Here is a 24,035-nt window from a genome sequence, read left to right as displayed (position 1 = left end):
AAAGTCAGATTCCATCAAAACCATCTTTTTGTCAAAAAAACATCATTTCTGAATATGTTTTCGGGGGGGTCTCTTAAACACGGCAAACTTCATTTTGGATTGATGCATTCATTTTGCTTTGGTTTTGATGATAAAAGAAAACTGAAAAATTTAATTTCCTCTCCATTTGCTTTGTCCCTGAATGCACTTGTTTAGATGATGCTGAGGGTGTTCTCATTTTTCCCCTCCCCCTCCTTTATTGGCTTAAAAAACCAGAAATCACAAAACTTCTCCAACTGAAGGAGCGTAGGTGAAAGTGGAACAGTCTGTGGGTCAGTGCACTCTATTTAGCTTACAAAGGGGAAGGGGAAGAATGTGGCAATGGAGATGTGACTCCTATGTTTTTTAAAAAGAAACATCTGAAATAATTTTCAAAGATGACAAATATTCCCTTTTTAACAAAACTGAACCTTCCCAAAAATCTGCCTTTGCAAGCTTGGTGCTCGTTGTACAATTGCTTTCTGGTTCTATAATTTTTGCACGTTTCTTGCAAGAAGCAGCAGCTGGTGCTCCTGCTGGGCTTGTGCAGCAGTCAGGCATGTGCAGGGATGCAAATGGGAATGTGCAGTTTCCCAGAGCAGGGCACTGCTTTATTCCCTGCCCTGGGAAGGTTGGCGCAAGGGGCAAAGCACACCTCTGCCATACAGCCAGGTCCCCATCACTGTACCAGTGAAGGGCCATTGAAAAGGCTGTGGAGAGCAGACCGCGTGGCCAGCATCTTTCTGACTAAAAGCAGATGTCTCCAGCTGAGCTACTCCAAAGCACTTTTGTAATATTGGTAAAAAAATTGCCCATTCAGAGAGGCAGTTTATCCTAGTGTAGAACAGTCTTAATTTCCTGATGTTTAGCTGACCTCTGCTTAACCAGGGATTGCACTTAGATGCTGTTTGCTGCTCTTGGGATGTCTTCTGCCTTTTATTGTCCTGACTACCCCCTCATGACTATTTAGATCTTGAGCTTTGCAGGACCAGACCCTTTCCCACATGGCTGGTGCAATACCTGGAGCCGGTAGGCAAAGCTGTGGAGTTCCCTGCTTCCATTGCCTGGTTGCTATTGCCGTGACTACCACAGTTAATAGTCACCTGCACCCATGGCTAACGCAGTTAATAGTCACCTGCATCCCTGGATGCCCTTACAGCCTTTCCTTTGGCTTGGGTGAGCTTCGAATGAGGATTAACTCTTAAAAACACAGGCTCCCCATGCAGGCTGCAGTCCAGACTAGCAGCAAAATGGTTAATGGTTAACAACAGCACTAGATATTTCTCTATTCTTTCAGTTTCCAGCCACAACAGTCTTTAGAGAAGCAGCATCGATAAACCAGCCTGGTTTTTGTAATGCCTGGATACATTTTGCTGTTATTTTTTTGTGTTGTAATTACCATAATTTCCATTTTTGTCACACCCCTTCTTCCTGTTTTTCATTTCCTGCTGTCGGATGATGGCCTGGTCTGTGCAGATTCAGCTTTTCATTATGAATTTCACTGACAGACAAAAGGAAAAGCAGACAAATCACCCAGCCCCCATCACTTCCCCAACTGGTAAGGCAAAAACATTCCCCTCAGCACCAGGATTCTGCAATCAAAAGGTGACCCTTTCTATCAATTTCCATGGAGACCAAAACAGAGCACCTGGGATTTAAACGTTCTCCCATAATAACCAAAATTATAGTAAATTACCAGCACAAAGTTACTGAGGGGGGAAAAAAGGCAAGTAGTGAGGTGGGTGTCATCCTTTTTTCCCAGGTAACAAGTGATAGGATGTGAGGAAATGGCCTCAAGTTACACTGGGGAGGTTTAGATTGGATATTAGGAAAAACTTCTTCACTGGGAGAGCTGTTAAGCGTTGGAACAGGCTGCCCAGGGAAGCGGTTGAATCACCATCCCTGGAGATATTTAAAAGACATGCAGATGTGGCGCTTAGGGATATGGTTTAGTGGTGGGCTTGGCAGTGCTGGGTTAACAATTGGGCCTGATGATCTTAAAGGTCTTTGCCAACCTAAATGAATCCGTGATTTTATGATTTATGGGGATTTGTGCCTATAGAATTGAAAGCAAATGTGTCTGGAAGACCTAGAAATCAGCTTCTGCCTCAGGAAGGCAGAGCAGCACCAGCTGGGGCTGGTGGGGCTGTCAGAAGAGCCTCAGGAATAAATCGGTGTCGTGGCAGCAGCACCCGTCAGGCTGGTGTCAGGCCAGGGAAACATGACCAGGAAAAGGGGCACATCCTCCAGGAAGCATACAAGGCAGGGAGAGTATTATGCTTATGCCCAGCTGTGTGATTGTTAAAAGGATGCTAAGAGACGGAGAACCATTGAATGAGAAGGGGATGGGGATGGGGATGGGGCTGTGGCTGGGAGGGACCATGGCTCTTGGGTTGCTGTGTGAACCTGAGCCACCCTTCAGGGTATGGTCCTCCCAGTCCTCCTCCATCCTCCAGGAAAATCCATCCCCAGAAGCAACGGGGCACAGCAGGAAGGCATCCTACAGGGGTTGCTGGGGTCTAGGAGCCCTGCTTGTGTGGCAGCTAACAAAACGACCTGGAGAGTTGCAAATGGAGCAAATGAACATTTCTTTCTTCCCATTTTGCTTCTGGTTGAACGTGAAAAGCCCCTGACTTCTCTGTAGCCTCTGGTATATGCCAGGTAGCCTGAAAACTAGCCAGATGTGGAGTTTTTTATTAACCTATTTACATTTGCAAGCTATGAGCCATCTCAACTGCTGCAACCCGTGAGGGTGCCAAAGCCTTCAATGAACAAACAGGTCAGAAAACAAGGAGCAAAGAGTGAGTCTGCTGCTCAGCGTGGGTGGAAAGGGGTTGTTTAATTCCTGGAAGAATTAAACTGACTCGTAAAATAGCCTCATTCAGACAGCAGCATTTGCGAGCACTGACATCTTAGCTTAACGAGGTTCTTTACCAGCCATTTGAAAAAGTGATTTTACATGCTGCTCTCAAGAGGTTTAAGTTGATATAATTCATGTTCATACCTCTAACCATGAAAGGATGAAGAAAAGGTTTATTGCAGTTATGTGCTGCAATAATCTCCTCACAGCTCTTTTCTCCTGATTGCGTTAAAGCTTTAGGAACTTTAGAAAGATATTTGGACACATCCTGGGATGTCTGGAGGCAGTGGGATTGTGTGTGCTCTTGGCGAATAAGGGTCACAATTTATGCAGTCCCAAAAGCCAGGGCTGACCCCAGAGCTCAGTAAATCCAGATACAAAGACCGGGAGATGGAGAAAATCCATCCTGTTAGCTTGCTGAAGGCCTGCAGAGGTTAGACAAGCCTCTTTAATCTGGGTGGGTAGGTACTTGGGTCTGCACGTGGCTGGCACACCAGTGCCTGAGCCATACGTGAGTTTGGAAATGTCCTTAGAAAGCAGGGATGAGATGCTGAGTGTTTGTGGTTCAGAGTCATACTAAAAAGTGGAGGTATGGCACCATGGAGACCTGCATACCGTTATGCAGCAGTTCAAGACTGTCTCTGTGCCTTGATAAAAGACATACCAAATTCCCCTGGCAGCTCTGCATGCAGGTGCCACCAGAAGACCAGTCCCCAGCTGTGTGGTGCTGCCTAAAGCCCCGTGCTCCCTGGCAGCCAGAGAACGGGTTACTGACAGATGTAGCACAACCACCGCCTTGAGCATCTTTATGTATTAGGGCACTCTAGGCCCTCCAACGTTGTAAATTGGGATGATTAATTGTCTAATCATGAATTCTGTTGGAAATGTGTCATTTTGATTCTTTTGTTGTTTGGGGACCGAATTCTTCCCCTGACAACTGCTTAAGAAAAGCTGTAATGTTGTCACTGCCACCCTGCTCTGCCATCCTGCTCTGCATCACTGGGGAGAACAGCTGGGGATTGAGAGAAGGAATTAAGGAGCCTTCTGCTCCGTCACTGGTCTGAACTTTGGGCAAAGAACTGGCCCCTGGGACTACACGCTGCCACACAGGAGACTCCAGATTCCTCTGTTGTCAACCTGTGAAACCCTTGGGAGACTCAGCACCCTCTTTCATCTGGGTCTTTTTATCCTCCTTGGGTTTTTTGACCTGTCCTCCTCCTGGTTTGCTCATGCAGGACTGGTACCTGCACAGACTGCCCTCAGTGCCTCTCTAGCCTTGTCCCACAGGCGCGTGCCCACAGTGCCTGGAGATATTGCAACCCATTGCCTATCAGCATCAGCAAGCTTCATGGAGAGACGCTGCAACCTGCTCTGGTGCACTTTACGTTCTGACTTACCCTGGCTATTCTTCTTGCATTCAACCTCCCCTCCAGGTAGCCCCAGCACCTCCCCACAAGCTGCCCTGGCAGCCACAGGAGCACAGTGACTTTCTGCTCCCACCATCCAGGTGCAGGCCCTTCCTTCGGCACCACTCAATGAATAGTGCAAAAAAGAAGAGTGGGAAGAGGAGGACTTTTCATTCTTTATTTGTAGGAACAATTTGTTCGGTGAGAACAGAGCTCTTACAATCACAATGGTGCTCCAGCCAAGCGCTGTACACAGAATCCCCATGCAAGCGCTCCACGTGCGCCAAGCCTGCCGAGCCCCCGCGCTGCTGGTGGGGCACGGGGATCCCTCTGTGCCCAGCCATGGTTCCAGCTCACACATACGATTTCCAGGCAGGACAGACCACAGCTCCCTGTCACGGCACGGACCTCTGACCCCCACCGATCCCAGTACGGCTGCACAGGCAGTACTGGAGCATCACCCACCTCCATTGCTCAGTCTGGGCTTTTGCTGAAATGGAGACTTTGTTGTGTACTGTCCCTCGCAGACGTTGGTTCCCCACGGGATAGGAGAGCTCATTGCCAACACTGGTCCACTTTCAGACACATCTCAGTCTCTGCCCCTTTCCTGTGCCCCACGTGCTTTGCAGTGAGGGAGAGAGCAGCCCTAGAGCCACTGGGGAGACTGGGCATTGCCAGAGGTCCCAGCTGCTCCACTGGTGGGTACCGATGCCCGACAAACTCTGCACAGCTGAATTGACAAAAAGACTCATTCTGTGCCGAACTATGGGAAGGACAGGGAGTGGCAGCAATCAAGGAGCCGGAAAGGTTCTTGGAGGAGCAAAGAGGAGCGCTGGTCAGGTGGTAGAGACTGACTGGGGCATAATGAGCAGCAGGTATTTGAAGAGCATCACTAGGAATAATGGAATGAAGTTTTCAGGAGGAAATGCAGGTGGAATACTAATAGCAGCCCCTGACATGGACTACAGAGCAATCTCCCAAAGGACAGCACAATAACCCTAGTGTCAGGACAGTTAAAAATAGGCCCAGCACACCACCAGTAAATGCAATACATGGAACAAGCCTGAAGGGTCATAGGCAGATGGATTCATAATACATGTCTTCTATCTCCAACTCTTACAACTCTGCAAGGAAGCAATCAGCAGTAAGCAGGTCACTGCTTTTGGGCCATGCTGGCAAATTATCAGAGCAAGTGTACCCATTTCACTTGCTGCAACCTGCTCTTGCACACGAAAGGATTTGTGAGAAAAAGGACTACAACGATCGCATGCGTGTCTCTAACCTGAAAACTATTCCCAAGGGCAGTGTTTCCAGTACGTAACAAGTGACTGGAGCCAGCCAGGAATCTTCTGAGGAACAGGTTTTGGTTGGGAAGTATTTCCATTCAGCAGCCACACAGGTTTGGACAAAGCCTTGGTGGGGCATCTCAGAGGGAAGGGTATGGGAGAAGCCAGGCTCCCTTGGAGCAGCCAGGACCTCTGCCAAGGGATGCCCAGGCACCCTGGCTCCCTCCTGAGCGTGGCAGCTGTGGGAGAGCAGCAGGGCACTGGAGAACCCCCCTTCTCCCAGAGAAATGATTCCCCTCTGCAAAGGCCACACAGGCTTTCCATAAAATGGGATGCCTGGCCACAAGTGGATGCTGCTGTTGTGCCAGTTTTTTAGCAAAATGGGACGGAACAAGCCAAGGCTGAGCATGGCCCATTACAGCACAGCTACAGCATTGTCTAGAGAGGCTTGTGTCTGCCGGTCTCAAACCGGCTGCGTTAAATGGTCCGTACATGGATATCTCTTTTGGACAGAGCAGAAAAGGGCGTTAAACCTCTGTGAGCACCCTGGTAGCAACTTGCCTGGCTGAGGATAGGGCCCCCTGCAAGTATCCAAAGCCAGGATGTACACACAGTAAGTTTGCTTCGTTACAGCTGGGGGTGCTGAGAGGGCACGATCTGGACAAGCAACTTGCACAGAGGCACATGCCCTGCACAAGCACAGCTGCACGGAGAAAATCTGGCTGGAGCGGCAGAGCTTGTGCAGCCAACAGCTGTCCTGCTGTCCTTCCCAACAAAGCTTTGCCCAGCCTGTTCTTAATTCTCGAAAGATCAAAATTGCACAACTGACCCCAGGGAAAGTATTTCTGGTTTAATTGCAGCCTTTTCCTCCTGCCTCACATGCAGACCCCGCATGCATGCCCGGATCTGGCCCGCTCAAGGCAGACACCTGCCCCTTGGCCCGCTTCCATCGCACAGACACGCGGTACACGCTCCCCTTCTCCATCCCCTCTCAGATGTGGATGGTTGTGGGGAGGGTGCTCTGCTAGCAGCTTTGCATCAAGCAGCAAGGAAATAAATAAATAAATACAATTGCACATGAGGGAAGGGGTATGCAGCTGGAAGGCCAAGAGAGAAGGTCCGAGATAGGGCTCCCGGTACGGTTCAGTACCAGCACATTTTGCCCAGGCCTGCGGGAGCAGCTTGGTGAACAGAGACCTGCAGCCACCCAGCTGGGCATGACAGTCTGCAGCTGGGACACCACCTGCAATTAAAAGGCGCATATTTTCCTGTGGTTTTGAACCAGTTTTTCCTACTATTTTCTACCTGAGCCCCTGCCACTGCCTCCGTCTCTCTCTCTTTCTCTGCTTAATGAGTTTTTTACAGTCCAAGGTGCAGAAGCTTAGCGTGCAGCCTGCTGGTGCACTCACTTCCACAGCCAGGAGAGGGAGGATGCTCTGTAATGTTTTGGGGCTGGGGTGTTAAAACTCGGTTCCCAAGCGTGGCTGGTCAGGTTAGCATGTGACTGCTTGCAAGTAAAAGGATCACCAGGTTCAAGCCTTTCTCCTGTCTGAAGTCCAGGCATTACAGCTGCAGATTTGTTGGTGTAAGGAGCAAACAAAGGCCACGTTACATCCGCACTGTGCAACGTCAGCCTCATCTAGCAACAGCACTGCACTGGGCATCACGTTGTGCACTGGGCAGGATTTGCCCTGTACTAATACTTCTGCTTGTTTGTGGGGGTCTGGGCCCCACACACAGTACACGTAGGCCTAGAGAGAAAAAGAGGTAGACAGAGGAGACACCAGAAGGACAAACAAGCACAGAATAAGTCAAAGCAGTCTTCCACGCTCTTGCTTTCTCAGTTGTGGTCAGATTCCTGTTTCATCTGGAGCCCCAGCCAGCACGTGGACAGGCAGCTGTGAGCATGTCCTGCCAGTCCACTGACCTGACCACAAGGCAGAGACCTTGCTGTGCCTCTTCCAAACCAGCCACTGGAGATGGCCACATGGTCCTGGTACCCTCTTCCCTTTTGAAAGTGCTTTCTGAGGATGCTGTGCCAAGGAAACCCGTCTGCACCTTTTGTGGTGATTTGGACATTTACCTCCTTCAGTTCAAAGGGCTCCTGTAGCTTCTTTCCAGCGCTGGTTTCATATGCAGTGACTCCTGCCAAGTGCCTTTCTTAGTGCCAGTCCACCATCTGTGTCCTCCAAGGCTAGCAGAGCCTTTCCTGGTCCTCTAGTTATCCTTCATCAGCTTCTCCTTCAGGTGATGCACAATGGACTATGGGTTGGGATGAAGACATTTGCCAAGGCAATCACTTCCCGCAGCATCCCCAGGCTCAGAGAAGCAAGGCCATGCTCCCACTCAATCTCTTCAGAGCCCTCATGAGCTCAGGATGGTGAGGAAGACAGGTCAGCCCATTCAGCTCTCCACCATTCCTGGGCACCCAGGGATCTCTATGTGACAGAGAAAGAAAGAAAAAAAGCATCAGTTTAGCATGGCTGGGGTAGAGAAGGGATTCAAATGCTGAAGGTAGGAAGAGAAATTACACTTCCCCAGGACTTGCTGATCCTGCCTGGTGTACACCATGTCCACTGGCTCTGTCTTAGCCTTCAGGCACCCTCCCCAGATGCTGTGAACACCCCAACTGAAGCAGCCAGTGGTTGAATGAGCACCAGGAGCAGCCCACTCCCTCCATGCCCAGTGGTGCCCTGCCCAAACATGCCACTGGGTGCTGGTGCTGCACCTCCTCCAGCTGGGTGAGCTTCTGCCCCCATGTTTTCAGTGATGTTTCTACAGTGCTGTTACACTTCTGAGCTGTGTGAGTGGGATGATCAACCAAGGCACTGGGCAGGGGTTGCAGCCCCTGGACTGCTGGCTGCTTTAGTACCTGAACGATGATTTTCCTGCAGTACTACCAAAAAGCAAAGCTTCTTTGCATGAAATAATCGGAACAAACAGATGTCTCTCTACATATACACTCAGGTCAGCTGCCCAGTAGATAAGAATATATTTCCTTCTGGTCTTAATATCTGTGAATCTACAAAAGGGAAGAAAAAGGGCTTTTTCTTGATTGTGGAGATATCTGAATGACAGACACATTAGATGGAAAAATGGGAAATTAATCTTGAGATAGAGCAAGGAACAAGTACTGGATATGCCTGTGTGCTTTTTATTTATTTGAAAGTGATATTTTAGTAAGTACATGTCAAAGATTATTGTCTGTGGGGAGTGGGGAGAAAGCAGCGTTTAAAACCAGAATGGATCTGCAGAAAGGAAAAAAACATATTTGTTCTTTGGGAACACAATGCCTCTCTCGGAAGAATACTGGGTATCCAAAATGAAGTTGTATTTCTTGCGCAACTCAAAGATGAAGTTCCAACATGAGAGAGATGATTTGCAACAATGTCAGTTGCTAGCATCTCTTTAACGACTGCTCACACTCCATCCACCCTGCAAAGTGTGTCTGTCCGTCTGTCCTTCCTTCCTTCCTTCCTTTCCTTCCTTCCTTCCTTTCCTTCATTCCTTCCTTCCTTCCTTTCCTTCTTTCCTTCCTTCCTTCCTTTCCTTCTTTCCTTCCTTCCTTCCTTTCTTTAGAACCACACACAGCCCAGTCTGTACCGCACCTTATTGCCAAGAAGGATTCTACTTTGCACCAAAGAAGGAAGAAAAGTCCTTCAACTTTCTGTTTCCTCCTCCTAGCTCCCCCACCCCATGGATTGCAATTACTTCTGGTGCAGCCTGAGCAGTGAAGTGTGGGCTGGGGCTGGCAATCGTTAAACACTGGGATAAGGAGAAACTCATTTGCTAAAACAGCTGGATTTAGATGATTTGGACTTGTTAATCACTACTGTTCAGTTTTGTTCATGAGGCACTGTAGGCTATCAGAACTTAAAGGCATCACAACTGTCACCCAGAAATCTTGCAAACCAGGAGCTCTTTAGAAAATTCCTGAGACTTCCCATGTGGAATAATAGCAGCTCCACATCTCCAGCAATTTCCACAGGCAACAGCATGGAACAATCATGCAGCATGGGATCAAAGTCTGACAGTTTAACCAGGAAGGAAAGCTATACCCAAATATGAAGTCATGACGATGAAATCAGTGACTTTCTGCAATGCGGTATGCTAAGCATGCTGGAGTTTTTCCAGAGCAAAACAGGAACCTCTGAGTGCAGCTTTTCTGCCCTTTTTCATCAACTTGAAGCCAAAGGGCTCTTCTTCGGCTACCCTATAGATGGGGCTTGTAAACTTACAAGGAAATCTGAGCCACGCTGTAAGCTCCCAGGGCAAAGCCACTATTGCAGAGAGTTCAAATGTGAAAGGAGGAGGGAATTCTCTAAACAAATTGCATGTCTGCATTCAGGAAAGAGAGCCACGAAGCAGAGCAAGGTTATGTTCCTGACTCTGCATCCCTCAGCCACTGTGATTTAATTGCCTGCTTTCCTAATTGGAAAGAACTTTGCTCTTTGAAGTGGTGTTACTAAACACCCTCATCCCTCACAGGCCAGTTCCCAAGGTCCTGACTTAGTTCTTCCTAGGAATCCAAAAGAAGTCAGTGTTTCTTGATATCTAGATATTTTATGACATGATTCTTATAAGTGACTTTCTGGTATTCCAAATCCAAGCCATGCACATGAGTTTAGATAGGAGGCAGAAGTCCAATGTCCTCTTCCCACTGCCCCGCTGGATGAGCTTCACATTCAAGCTCCAGTTTCTATGGCAATAATCACAGTTTTGTTTCATGACTGGTAAACTCTGTCGCTCCCTGCCAGCAAACGCATCACGTCGACTGTGTTATTCACCACTACTGAGAACAAAAGAGGTGGGAAAACTGGGCCCATGTTCCCTTAGCCCTCTTGCATCTCCACAGGGCCAGATTCCAGGTAAGGGTGCAGACAAGGAGGCGAGTGTGAGTGAGGAACATCCCACATGCTGCAGCTCACAGGTTCTACCTCGGCTGTCAAAACCCTTGGCTGGAGCTCGGAGCAGCCATCCATCCCCATGGCTGTACAGCAGGGATGTGGGAACCATTCAGTGCACCCAGCCGGGGTTCCTTGGGGCTGGGAGCATGGAGAATGGCTTTTATTTCTCCTGTCTGTTGATGATAGCTGTGGCTGGAGCCCTGGATAATAAGTAGAAAAGGAAGGACTGCAGTTCCCCTCTGGTTTCTGAGGTTCTCCTGCTGCCTCCCACCTCTGCCACCATGGGAAAGGCTGAGAGATGGGTAAGGCATGGCCTCAACTTTTTTTAAAAAACAGAAAGAAGGTGAGGCCTTATTTCCCTGGGACACCCATGGCCCCATCCTACTTTGCAGCACCTCCAGGCTACCCAGCAGTTCACAGGGACCCCATTTTGACCTGGTGGCTTTAAAGCAGTTATGCCACACATGGCTGCATTTCACTGTGTGCAAACCGAGCCACCCAGCGCAAACGTGTACCATTAAGAAAGGAAGTCACTTATGAGCAATTAAGAGATTGGCCAGATGCCAACAGAAGAGGGGTGTAAATCAGCTTGTCTCCACTGGCTGTAATGGGGAAGGGCTGATGGACTCTGAGGCGACAACTGGGCTCTCTAACTTCCCAAAGAGCAGCCAGCAGAAATGCAGGCCCTCCTTGCCAAAGTGTCTTTTAAACAGCAAGGTTGTTTGGGAAGCCCTACCACTTCAAGTGGAAATATCCACTTCTCATCTCCTTCTGCTTAAATCCACAGCCTGCAGGCTGAAGCCACAGCAGAGCAGAGAGGGGCCAGCACCCCTTTTACAGCCAGGCTTTCACTTCCAGCCCTTTAGAGAAAAGGTGGGAAATCTAGAGAAACAAGTAAGGATTAACACTGAATGCTGCCAGCACAGAATGCCTACAACAACTGCTTGTGTCTCTTGGAGAAGAAAAGTGCAGCCAGCATCTCCAACCCTCCAGACTAGCTCTTAGCACCAGTTGCAAGCACAGCCCCCCCACATGCCCCTCTGTCTTCAGCTAGGACCACCAGTTCCTCCATGGACATCTGCATGGTATCCATCAGGAGATGAGGGTACCTCTGTCTTGCTCTCTACCATCATCATCATCACAACACAAGCCAAATGGTCAGATTCATCCCTTTATGACTCTCCTGGAATAGTGACAGGCAATGAGACTAATCACTTTACACAGGAGCATTGATTTATCCTTCTTTTCATTAATGACCTACTACATGGAGCTCTTTGAGACGTAAACTGTGGTGAAGGTATGTTGTGTCATTTCCATCAACTTAATACCAGCAAAATCCACGGAGTTGCTCTCTGTCATCACCACTGTATCCCAGAGCAAACCCTGGCCTGCTGTTTAGTAACAGTGCTAGGACATGCTGAACCCAACTACTTTTGCTCTTGTTCTGGTGTAAATCAGCAGCAACATTCTGAAGTCAAGGGAGTCTAACTTTCCTTTAGACTGCCATTACGGTGCTGACGTCGTGGAACAATTTCAGATTTATGCTAGTGTCATTGAGAAAGGAATTGGACCTAATGATTTACACCACTGTAAAGCTGATGTGCAAGGGGAACTAGGCTGGCAGCACATAGCCTTGTCCAGGCACTGATGGAAGACAGGGCTAGCTACCCAAATAACGGCATAATCTGAAGAATCCTTATTTATGGGCTCCGAATGTGTGCACGCACGTAGGAAGGAGGTTTGGAAGATGGCAATTAAAATAAACAGCAGATCACTTATCCTAAACATCTGCCTCGTAAAAGCAGAAAATCAGATGTTGCCCTGGAATGCATGCTATTTGCTGCTCCAAGTAACACAGAGGGAGCACAGCTCGCCTGACCTCTTCCAACATTTCCTCTGCCCTGAGATCTGAATTCCTCAGGGTTCACAAGTCAAAACATAATATTCAAAACAGAAGTCAGCTGAAGAGACTCGTAGCTGCTGTTCTTGCCCGTTGCCTGTTCACCTGTGGGAAGCTTGGATTTGCTCATCAGACAAACATGATGAGAGGGATGGACCACCCACATCCCACAAAGCAAGGGATGTGTGGAGACAGGCCACATGCATTCATCTTGCTAACCATGTAGCCAGCTGGATATCACTAATTTAAATTCCTTTATATTGTTCCAGTACAGCCCTAGAAGAGGTGGAAGTCTAATGATGAAATCACTTTTGGTCATTAGTCACAATACATCCCAGGCTCAAGGGCAGCCATTCTGATGCGTGAAGTTCTGGAGAGAAAGTAAAATGACCTTTTCAATCAATGGGAATCGACTGTAACCCACATAGTCACAGCGAGACTTTAAAAACATCCCCTAAGGGACGTTTCCCAAGGGGTCAAGCAAAGGATGAAGAGGAAAAAAATTCTCTCCTTGGCCCTAGGCTGTAGATTGGCAGTAGATTGTCTTAGTGGTTTACTAAGTGGTTTTGCAAATCTTAGATTTGCTTCACTCAATTTGAGACGTCTGTGCAAATCTCCATCCGAGCTAGTCGTCCAGAGGAATGGACACTCTGGGAGCCCAGTCCTCAGACTAGTGTCACCACCTGCAAGGCAGCTGAGCAGCTTTTCCCCAGAGCATCAGCCGGGTTCAGGTGGAGCAAGGGCAGGGCAGGAGGGGATTTCACTCCATCGCCTTCCTGCACTCCAGCAGGCGAGACAGTCTGTCAGCCTTGCATTGCACAGGCTCTGCATCCAAACAGGGGCTTCCAACCTCATGAAGTTTGGCACAGGCTGCCTACAGATTCTCCCCTCTTTCCTTTCCTGCCGCTTCAATCTCTCCGTGGAAACTCTTGCTATTTTATCATGTTTCAGCAACCTGTCATCTACCATTTGCCAACAGCTCTTCCTATAACCTTTAAATAGCATATGTTAAAAGTGCAGAGTGTAAAAAGAATTCTAGGGTACAACAACATGAAATGAACCATCAGTTGCTTCTTCACAGATCAAGATAAAGTAAGAACCAGTTAATGCACGGTAAGAAGCTGAGTTGTAACATAAGGGCACAAGGAACCCCAGAGAGTACTGATCCCAGAGTTAGGCTACTTTATGAACATCCTTAACTAAGAAAGAAAAAAAAAATTATGTCTCAGCCTTTTTAGTTTGCTGTAACCCACACCTCTGCTTTAGGGCATATCTGCACCTGGCTGTATGGGGTGATGTTCTGAGTGACACACGGTGATGCTACTTGTTTTGTTGCAGGGCTCTGACACAGCATCTTTCCTCCACAGAGCTCATCCATGACCCCTAGGTACAAGTCACAGCCTTGGGAATGCTGGCAGTGCTTTTAATACTTCATAATGCATCCATCAGCTCAGGGCTTGTCTTTCTTCCCCGCCATTCTCCCCTGCACCAGTTGGTGCTTCTTTTACACTCCTTCCCCATGAGCTCTCCTATGGGACAGGGTTCCAGCAGCCAACACAGCAAAGCCAGACTTTGACACAACTTCCCTAGTGTCAGTTCTTAGCACATGTCCAGCTCGCTCCTTGCTAGCCAGGCACCAATTTAACTTCACATCTCCACTTGTTGGTTGTCACTGAAGACCTAAGTCCTCTTTCTCCTTTACCACCAGTTGAAGAACACAGATCTCCCACCACTAGGATATCACCCAGATCTGCCAGGGTCTTGGTAAAGACCCTTGGTCTTAACTTGATGCAGATGCCAGTTCCATCATTAAATCTCAAACCTGCATCTTCATTTACTTTGCTGAAAAATAATGTCCTAATCAAATTCTAGACTTGAAGGACTTCTTTTTTTCCTGGCAGAGGATCATCAAAGTAACTCTGGAAAGTGGCCAGAATGTGAACAGCTGCAAAGCAACAGGATTTTAAAAGCGACGTTATATTATTTCTCTCTCGTTTGCTTGCCCCAGCTTTTCTGAGGGGGTTGTTTGTTTCCTTTTTTGAATTTTGGGGAAGTTGGAAGAACATTGTTTGCTTCTTTTTAATCATTGAACAGATTGAAGGTGGTTCCCAACAGAGCAACAATTCTCTTAGAAACTATTAAATAAACTGTAAAATTCTGCAATCCCCCAGCAGGAGCTCTTGACTTTGGAGAGCTGGAAGCCTTGTGTAATGCTTTTCTGGGATTTTATGGTTTTTGGCAAATCATGATTTTCCTCCCTGTGCTTTCCTGACGACAGCGCAATGCGCTAGGGCATGTACTGCTATCGCGTACTCAACTCTTTGCAGCTGATAGACTTCACTCAAATCTTGCAACTGCGTAACTACCAGGGCAAGTGGGAGGACTGTAGAAAGGGAAGGTACTTTCTGAAGCCTTAATGGAAGAGGTTTACTCTGAAATACTGCATGTACACATGATGCAAGTGTAAAATACCCTGTACGTGGGATCTCACTATGCTCTCAAGGTATGGGAACATGACTTCATGACTATGCAAAAATCCACATCCTTTCGATACTCTGCAAACCTGAAATTATGACAGAGGTCAGAGCCCTGCATGCCAGATAATGTAAGCAATGCTTTTGCCTTAGGTTGTGGCACACTGTAATTTGCTTTCCTTGGTGTGAGGCCAACATAGTGCAGACCTGTCCTTAAGCTGGGCTTACACCCAGTTTCCTATGCAGTTGTTTCAACTAATACACACTTAAACCCAAACCAAACAAGTTCACAATGAGTAGAACATTCCTCTCCCTGTAAGAACAACAGAATATCCAAACAGCACCCTCACTCCTCCACCTGCCTCTGTACTTCACACCCTGTCAAAAGGAAGGTGCTGGGGTGGGATTTCAGCTCCTCTCCTGCCACAAGCAAAGGACACAGCTCTGAGCAACCTGCTCTCACTGACCGTGCTTTGAGCGGGGGGTTTGGATGGGATGGTCTCGAAAGGTCCGTGCCAGCCCCAGCTATCCCGCAGTCCTGTGAAATACAGCAGGTAGGAGCACTGCTGTGTGCCAGGCTCAGAAAGCCATGCAACATGGAAAAGGATATACATGAAGACACCACCATCTCCTCTTTCTCACCAGCCAGCTGTGAAAAAGCAAAGACTTCACAAAGGCCTCCTAATTTTCCTATGAACTGTCTGGTTTCTGCCCTCTGGGCAGCACACTGAACTTGTGGGGCTGCCAAACACATTAGCTGCCAGGCTGGTGCCAAGGGGCATTCCAGTGACAGTTTCCCTAAGGGCTCCTGAGGCTCCCAGTGAATTGCAATAGCAAGGAGCCTTTTGATTAAGTGTCACTGGCATTTCAGTGCCAAGGTGTTGGTGACATGGGCACTACCAGCTCAAGTAGAGGTCCACCACTGATTTCTTTACAACTGCATTTTTCCCATTAATTCAGGAGTTCTCCATTTTCCTGCTGTGCTGTGGTTTGCTGCTGTGTAGGCTACGTGCAAATGAACAACCAAAAGCGCCAGCCTTTGATGGAAGCTGCTAAACTGAAGGCAGCCAATTCTCTGATGATATTGCACATCAGGGTTGTTTCTCAGGTTTGACAAGATGTGGTCCCACTTAGGGTCAAGCTGTTCCTTAAAGCTCTGCCAATTTCCTTCTGGCCCAGGAGTATTTGAAGTGACAGGCTGCCAGCCCCAGGAGACAGAGGTGGACCACCATCAAGAGAGCCAAATTCAAGGGCCGTTAAGATAGAGATTAAGCCCAGGTTGTGCCCTGCCCTGCTTTTAGATGCAAATCTATATATGAGAATAGCAAACGATGGTCCTCTGGATGAGAAAGGGCCAGGGATCTGACAAACATGACAGAAGTGGCCTATCAGCAGGTCATTCGGTGCTTACCTGTGAATGCCTGGAGTGGTTTCACACTGAAAAAAGTCCTACGTTTCAAGAAAGAACCATTTGCGGACATTTGGCTTCAAGCAATGAAAATCCTTCTCCAGCCTTAGCGATGTCATCACTTGTGGAATTTGGGTCTGAACTCTGATTTCCTCCAACTGCTTCAAATGTTCCAAGGGTTTCTGGGAAACCTTGTAAATGGGGTTTGGGTGGTCTGTTTAATTGTTTTATGCAAAATAACCTGGGGTCTGGGGAAGATGCAGAAGAATTTTTATTTTAGAAAGTCCAACAGTGTCACGGGGCAGCTCTCTGGTAACTCACCGAGCACTCAGACAGGGTTCGGTTTTCAACCAAAAAAAGCAGGGATATCTTCTCCACACTGTCCTTGTGACATGGGGAGACACTTACACAAGAGGATCTTTCTCAGTCTGTTGAGTGACCCCATGAGTTGGCAGCAGCCACCACAACACTCCAGTGCTAAATTGTTCTTAAAGGTCTGATTGGAAGAGCAAACACGGGGAATTAGGAGTAAAGCTGTCAATGCCAGGTGGCTTAACAGAAACCATCATGAAGCCACCACAGTGTCCCACAAGGCTGCCTCCATGCTCTATTGGTGCAAGGGTCCAACAGGTAACAAGCAGAAGCAAATCTGCTCCCTTTCGTTGTAAAAAACTTCCTTTTTACTGAATAAAGTGGGAAGAGTGAGCTTTTCCTATGCCTTGCATATCATTGCTAGTAAAGAGGGGCTGAGTCACATTCAGAGACCCCATACACAGCCATCGTGTTGGCTGGAGATAAGGGAGTGGGGAAGAAGGTCCATATCTCTGCTTCCAATCCACTGGCAAACACCCAAACCAGCTGTCCCATGGTCGGTCAGAGCACAGAATCTCTTTTTGGAGGAATTCGGTGCATTTCCTGCATGCATACACCCATAACTGACAGTCACAGCTACCCAGACTGTTGTAAGCTGAATTCTGCCACCTTGAACTGAGCATTTCCAGGGTGGCTGTCAGGCTTGAACACGGGATGGGGACACAGGTGGAATTCAGGCCAGGTGAAACTGGGTATTACCATCTCCCCCTTCAGAAACACAGACACTTAGCATCCCCGGTTTTGTGCTTTGCTGTGAGTTTTTGTCATGTTGCTGTGGTTCTCTTGAGACTCTTCCTGGGGAGAAGAGGCAGCAAGAGACTGCGAGACACAGAGGACATCCTCAGTGCCTCTCACGTGCAGCTCTGCGGCTGTCCCTCTCGCAGGCGCCGTTCCCATGCAAGGCTCCAGTGCGGATGATCTCTGATCCCAAGGGCATGACTGGAACAGCCTTGGATGTGGGAAATGGTTTACAACCAAGTCCCTTATCCTCAGGCAGCCTATACACCCCACGCTAGCCCCAGGGGCTAGGCAGAGTGCAGGGGGCACGGAACCAGCCGCTTCCAGCACACTTGTTAACGGCCGTGCCTTGCTGAGCTGCTGCAGACGCTGGGGTCCTGCTGTACAGGACTGGTGTGTGGCAGAGCCTTGCTGGGGAAGGACACGGGTGGCTTGTGTGCATCCACCTCCAACGCTCCTGCTGCCCAGCCTGCCTCCACACCCCTCTTCTGCTTCCTTGAATAAAGCCAGAACGTGACGTGCATCGGACACAGACCTCATGTGATGCCAGAAGGGGTCTGAGGCCAGACAGAGGACACGGCTCCCGTGACCCTCCCCGAGAAGGAAGGAGGTGCCTCTGCAGCCCCCAGTGCCGCTGTTGGAGCGTGGTCCCGCTGGCAGCTGGGAGGAAGGAGGAAGGGAAGACATTTGCCTGTTTACATCAACACAAAAGTATTTCCATCATTTTCAAAATGGCGCGTTTCATCTGCTGATCTTGAAGCAGTCGGGAAAGAAGCATTCTCTCTCCCACCCAACAGGTAAGGGGCTAGGATCCCACCAAGGTCACGTAGTGAGCCGGAGCCACTAGTGATATAAGTCTGGTTTCCAAATCTCTAGTCTTCAGCCAACTCTCTGGGCAGCTCTGACATTCCCTGATGAATGTGTGAGCCAACAGTAATGCTAGTTTATGACTAACATGACTAATGAGGTAAGGCAGATACTAGTTTAAACTCAGAGACATAGCGGATACCATTTCACCCACAAATAAAATTCTTTATTCAAATAAATCCCTTCCTTTCCCTTAGAAGAACTTGTTCTCCAAAACTGTGTATTATCCACCTGCTTGACTTCTTGGGATTGGGATGTGGCAAAGAGGACAAGGGACAGGGCAGCTGCATGAGAGGCAGTTAGGGGAGAAATTCAGTTCTTGCGATTTCACATCATTGTGTTACACAATTTTGTATTTAGCGATAGGATCCAAGCCGTGGGACAGGTCACAAGCAGCTGTTCCTAAATATGACTTCAGTGATGCACGTTTAAGCATCACCGCTTGGGAAGGAAGGAGGAAAAATTCACCAGTTTCTGTTCTGCCCCCATCCTGCAGGAGGGGGACCACATCCAGGGATGTGGCAGCATTTCAGGGGCTGCCCAGGACAGCGGGGGTTTGCTCAGGGCTCAGGCTGCCTTTTAGCCAGACTGCAGCAGGTTCACAGGGCAAAAGGGAAGCTTCTCTGATGAATGAGAATCAAAGTAGAAACTGGTGAAATGTTAACGCTGCAGCGGGGCAGGAAGCACTCTCTTCTCAGGAGTGGTTACAGAGCTCGTAAAGGTCAGGGTTTCTTTATTAGAGCCTTAAATTTTGACAACATTTGACCTGGCAAGGTATTGCTGCTGCCACGGGGAAGTAAGAGATACGCTGGTGCCCCTTGGGATAGTCGATGGCAGCTCGAAAACTTGACGCTGGCACGAACGTTAACAGCTCAGAAGGGAGCAGGCAAAGAGAAGAGGGGAAAGCAAACGAAGGAAGGAGAAGAAAGAAAAACCACAGGTTCCTGCGGTTTACTTAAGGCAGACTTTGGGGGTCCTGTATGGTTTGCTACCGCTTGGGGAAAGGCAGTTATGTAAGTGTAAGTGACTCAGCACAGAGAAACCGTCTGGAGACGGCGCGTCCTTTCCCTCATGTGGCAGCAGTGACTGTGACTAACAGAGTACGTAAATAACACAAAAGCAGCATTGCCGTCCCAGTCACAGCCCTTTCTCCATAGCCCTGCTGCACAGTGACTGTCCCACAGGACATAGCAGGACACATTTGGCTCTGAGGAAGGTGGAGGTGGCATTAACCTTCTCTTAGCTGGCATCCTCCCTGCACACCTCCCTAAGCCGCATGGGGCACAGCAGAAAGCAGCTCTCCACCACGCAGGCAGCTCTCAGCCTGTTTTCTCCACAGCAGCGGTTTCTCAGTTTCCTAAGACTAAAGAAAGCCTGGAGACTCCTGAGCAGCAGCACAAGTGGCCTGCTCTCATCCAGCCAGAGAGCAATCGGGCATCAGAAAAGGACGTGAATGTGGCAGAGCCATGAGGAACTGCAGAGCACCGCACTGGAACAGGACCTGAGGCAGGTGGGGTCCCCACCTGATGCTGTCTCCCACCTAGGAACAAGTGGAAAGTCTTATTTGAAAGGCTGGGCAGCACGTTATGCCCCTCAGACAGCCTCCCTGTAGACTGTTTCTGAACTGCCCACATGCATGACTTCAGTGCAGAGCATCTATCGGCACTCCTTCCCATCTCCTCCTCACAGCACTTCAGTCTAATAAAGAATGAACTTATTTTTCACTTCACACAAAAGCAACCTAAAAGCAAACACATTCTTTTCACCCTGTGTATGCTAGAGTCACACAAGCAACTTGAAGGAGAGCCTAAGTGGCAATTATCTGCAGTCATGGTTATATCACAGGTATTTGGAGGACACCACTCCTGGGAAGTCCTGCGGCTCTGTCATCCGATTAAATGGGTGACAACCATGTTAGAAATACATAACTGTGTGGGCAGGGAGGGACACGGAGCCCTAGCCATCCTTTATTTCTCTCTTGTGCAACAAATCTCCAGTAGCTTTTCCCAAAGTGGCTCCGGAGCTTAAGTCTCATTTTCAAAATTGCCTTGGATAATCGCTCGCTCAGGAGTAGATGCTACTTGATGACAGTAAGTCCAATTCTTTTTCCCTTACCCTGCTCACACACATCAAGGGTGGAGCACAGAGGTTTGTGCCAGGGCTGATAAATACTCCCAGGGTTTACGGGGCTAAACCTGTGTGGAAAACACTCTGCCCCAGCGCGGCTGAGTTCGCACTGCGCTTTGGTTTCCTGCATCAAAGCAAAGCGACAGGCACCCCAGCGGCGGCCGGCGTGGTGAGGTGCTGCACATGGCTGATGGTATCGCAGGCAGACACAACACGGCTGGCGGGCAGCCGCCCAGTTCTGCAGCGCAAACAGCATGAAGGCAATGGCCAGGAATCCTCGGGTGGAGCGGGCACTACACCTGGGTAAACACAACCACAGCAAGAAGGCCTGTTTTCCCAGAGCCCAGCCTCCAGCTGGTGATTGCAGCGCAGCAGCCCTCAGGGGCTTTTCTGCTTTGCTCTCTGGCAAGCACCTTCTTCAGCGAGTGAGCAAATGGTTGGCATCTGCCACAGAGATATAAAAAGACTTCCCTGCAAGGTGGAGCTTGGCTTGTTGATGATCTCATGGTTTCAGTCATGGTGACCTGCTGCACTTGGTGGAGGCACCCCTTCCTCCAGTGCCCCTGCCCTTGCCCTCCTTCAGCAGCAGCTACTTCTGCCTTCAGCTGAGTTTTCAGCCAGGGAGGCTGTGATCACCTAACCCATCCTTTCCAGTGCAAATCCCAGCTGCACACAACGCAACAGCAGGACCTGTCCTCCTGGGGCCAGAAAGAGGGCTAGAAGTCAGACAACCCTTGCAGAAGTTAACCAGAGGAGAGGAAAAGCCCAGCAAAACCTCTACAGGAACATGCAGAAACGTCAGAGGCAGAATGTTCAAGGGACATTGGGTTCTCACTTCATATTTTCATACATTTTCATATATTCATATATTTACTGTAATTTCCCTGCTCTTTAGGAAGGGCCAGATCTTAACCTCCCAGCATCATGACCCTGCAGCAATCACAAGCTGTGCTGTAAAGCCCAGCTGTAATGTGAAACCCCATTTAAAAATGGATGGTCCCAAGACTTCTGCAGGAATGACAGCCCTGGTATTTACGGCAGGTCCAAGCGGCTCATCTACAGCCCTCTGACGGTCTGATGTGGAAGGGCTTTCGGGTTTATTGTATTTTAACTCAATTGCATAGTTATGACAGTATTGAAATCTGAAGGCCTCCAACTACTTACAGAGAATGACCAGCAGCCGTGTAATGTCTGATTCCTCCACATTTGACCCCGCCGTACAAGGGCTCACCACGGTGGCTGGAGGACAAAGCAGGGCTCAGGGTCACAGGAGTATCCAGCTGCGTGCTAAAATGGCCAATAAAGAACCCGTGATATGCAATGAATGAAAGAGTTGTTTCTGTGGCATGGAGATCCACCCAGAGGCAATCCGTGTGGAAATCATAACTGAGCTTTTCATAAATTACTGGAAGTCAGATGTTAACAACTTCCATGTAAGGAAGATAAAAGGTGGAGCGGGTGAGATGCACACGTCTATTCAGCTCTATTATTCTCGCCTCAAAAACCAGTCCAGCCAGCCCTTAAATCACTCAGCAGCTCACCTCTAAATTGTCTCTCTCATTAACAACGAAGTGTTTGTTATTTGCATTGCCATCCTTCGTGGGAGCTGTGGATGGGGATGAGGATGCCTGCAGTGAGAAGCACGGCACAGGCACAGGACGAGCCGCGCAGCCAGGGCCCCAGCCTGCCTCTGCTGCCCTCCTTGAACAGGGCTCAGGACGAAGGATCAAAACAGAATAACTGTGAGCAAAGGGGTAAACCAGCGGAGACACAGGCATAGGAAATGGTGTGCCTCTGGGCTGTCCCAGACTCTTCTGTCCGGGGAAGAGATGGGCAACCCATCATCCTGCATAGGGCAGCCCACCATCCTATGCATAGGGCAAACATAGCATGAAAAAAACATTTTGGTGACTTCTGAGCACAATAATCCCATCCCTATGCTCACACTACAGCAGAGGAATCCTTCAGAAGCACACAAAGTGACCTAACAGGTCTAGTTCCTATTAGTCATTTACTTGTAACAAACAGGAATTGGAACTCCTGGCTAAAATCACAGGGGGGGTTCCTCAGGCAGAGCCATAGCTTGACCTGGCTTTGCTGATGCTATAATTAGCATGTGTACGAAAAAGTATCCATTAGCATCTGCCGACTGCTCTGGCCCAATTTGCATTGATGCTGGTGATGTAATTGCCTCCTTAGCCTGAATTCTTGTATCTCCCAACAGAGGAATGCGGCATCTCAGGATGAATCATGAAAGAAGCAAGGGGGAACGGAAGAAAGCACTCTGCAAACACAACCTTTTTTGTCATCAGCTGAAGGAAAGAAATCTTAACGCATAATTAGGGTTAATGAAAATGGGAAACTTTCACAGGGGATGCAGTCACTTTTAGATTAGGCAGGATTACTCAAGACTAACAAGACAGTAACAAATACAACACAAAATGGCTTTCTACTGCTACTAGGTGCTACTACTCTCCGTAGTGAGACTTAATGACCTAGTGCTAGTTGTCTTACAGAATCCTGACAGCACTCTTGGGTAAGCTCTGGCAAACTAACAAAAGGGTTTCATCGTAAGCGAATCTGGATCAGGCTGAGGTTCAGATTCCTGCTGCAGAAGCCAAGAAATGACAATGTCTGGCAGTTGTGAAGCATCTTCTCTCCACAGCCCTGGCCACCACCTGCAGAGACATTGCCCTCCCAGGCACCGGGCACCTGGCAGGCTCCATTTTGCAGACAAGTGCGCCGAGGCACCGAGATGTGAGATGAGTCACTGCAGCGGAGAGCAGACCTCAGCGCTCTCAGTTTCTAATCTGGGTCCTGTATCGTAGATGTTTGTCACTGTGGAACAGGGTGGTATTTTTGTGCTGTATTTCTTCCTGTGACTCAAGAAGCACCCCCACATGAAAGACTCTGTGCTTCAGAGAGGACTGAGGTCTTGAGGAATTATGTACAAAGTCTGCACAAAGATTTTGGCACTACTGAGTCAGATGTGTTTCAGTAACAGTGCAATCTCCACCCAGAGGCAATATAAATATAACCCAGGCTGCTTTTCAGGGACGGCTACAGACACCGGAGACTAGGGGTATCTCCACGTTACTCCAAGGGCACCTTGCACAGCGGGATAATTCCAGTCCAGATCTGTACCGTGGATAGGTTTGCACCCCTAATACAGCCAGGGCCCTGCCCAGGTCCCGGTCCTGCTAGGCTCCCGCAGGGGGTCTGACTTTCCTTGGGGCACAGTGCAGCTGCGGGCCCCTCCGCACGTCCTCCGGGGCTGCTCATGGCAAAACCATCTCAGCAAAGCGGCGTTGATGCTAGCCACATGGCACGTGCTCACGTTACCGCAGGCACTGGAAATAGCATGGCCACAGCGGACCCGTTTGCCACGCTGACAAGTGTGCACGTTAGACATACCAAGAGAGGTGAGCCACACCGCCCTGTTCCTTCCAAACCACAGCTGCTGGCTGGCATGTCTTGCATTGTGGAGACACCCCAAAATAATAAACAAAAAACAAATTAAGAGCAGCAAAACTTCCAGGACTGATGCTAAAGCCCAAGCAGCATCCCTGGTGCCACCCAGGTACCCAAGCCCTTCCCACAACTCTCTTCCTGGGAAAACCTCGTCTCCCCACTTGCATCTTGCAGCTGCATCTCCCTCTTACCACCAAGGCC

General features: G+C 48.9%; 1 protein-coding gene across 1 annotated transcript in view; it reads right to left on the bottom strand.

Moving 5' to 3' along the window:
* Window positions 1–4,436: 4,436 nt before the first annotated feature.
* The window catches only part of ADRB2 (adrenoceptor beta 2), a 37,444-nt gene continuing 17,845 nt past the window's right edge, over window positions 4,437–24,035 (bottom strand). Inside the window, exon 2 of the mRNA XM_037397641.1 lies at window positions 4,437–8,008. Within this exon, the coding sequence (XP_037253538.1) occupies window positions 7,974–8,008 (35 nt within the window). The 3' untranslated portion in view covers window positions 4,437–7,973. The remainder of the gene's footprint in view (window positions 8,009–24,035) is intronic.

This window comes from Falco rusticolus, chromosome 8, assembly GCF_015220075.1.
Source record: "Falco rusticolus isolate bFalRus1 chromosome 8, bFalRus1.pri, whole genome shotgun sequence".
Classification (NCBI taxonomy): domain Eukaryota; kingdom Metazoa; phylum Chordata; class Aves; order Falconiformes; family Falconidae; genus Falco; species Falco rusticolus.
This window is presented reverse-complemented; position numbering and strand designations above follow the sequence as displayed.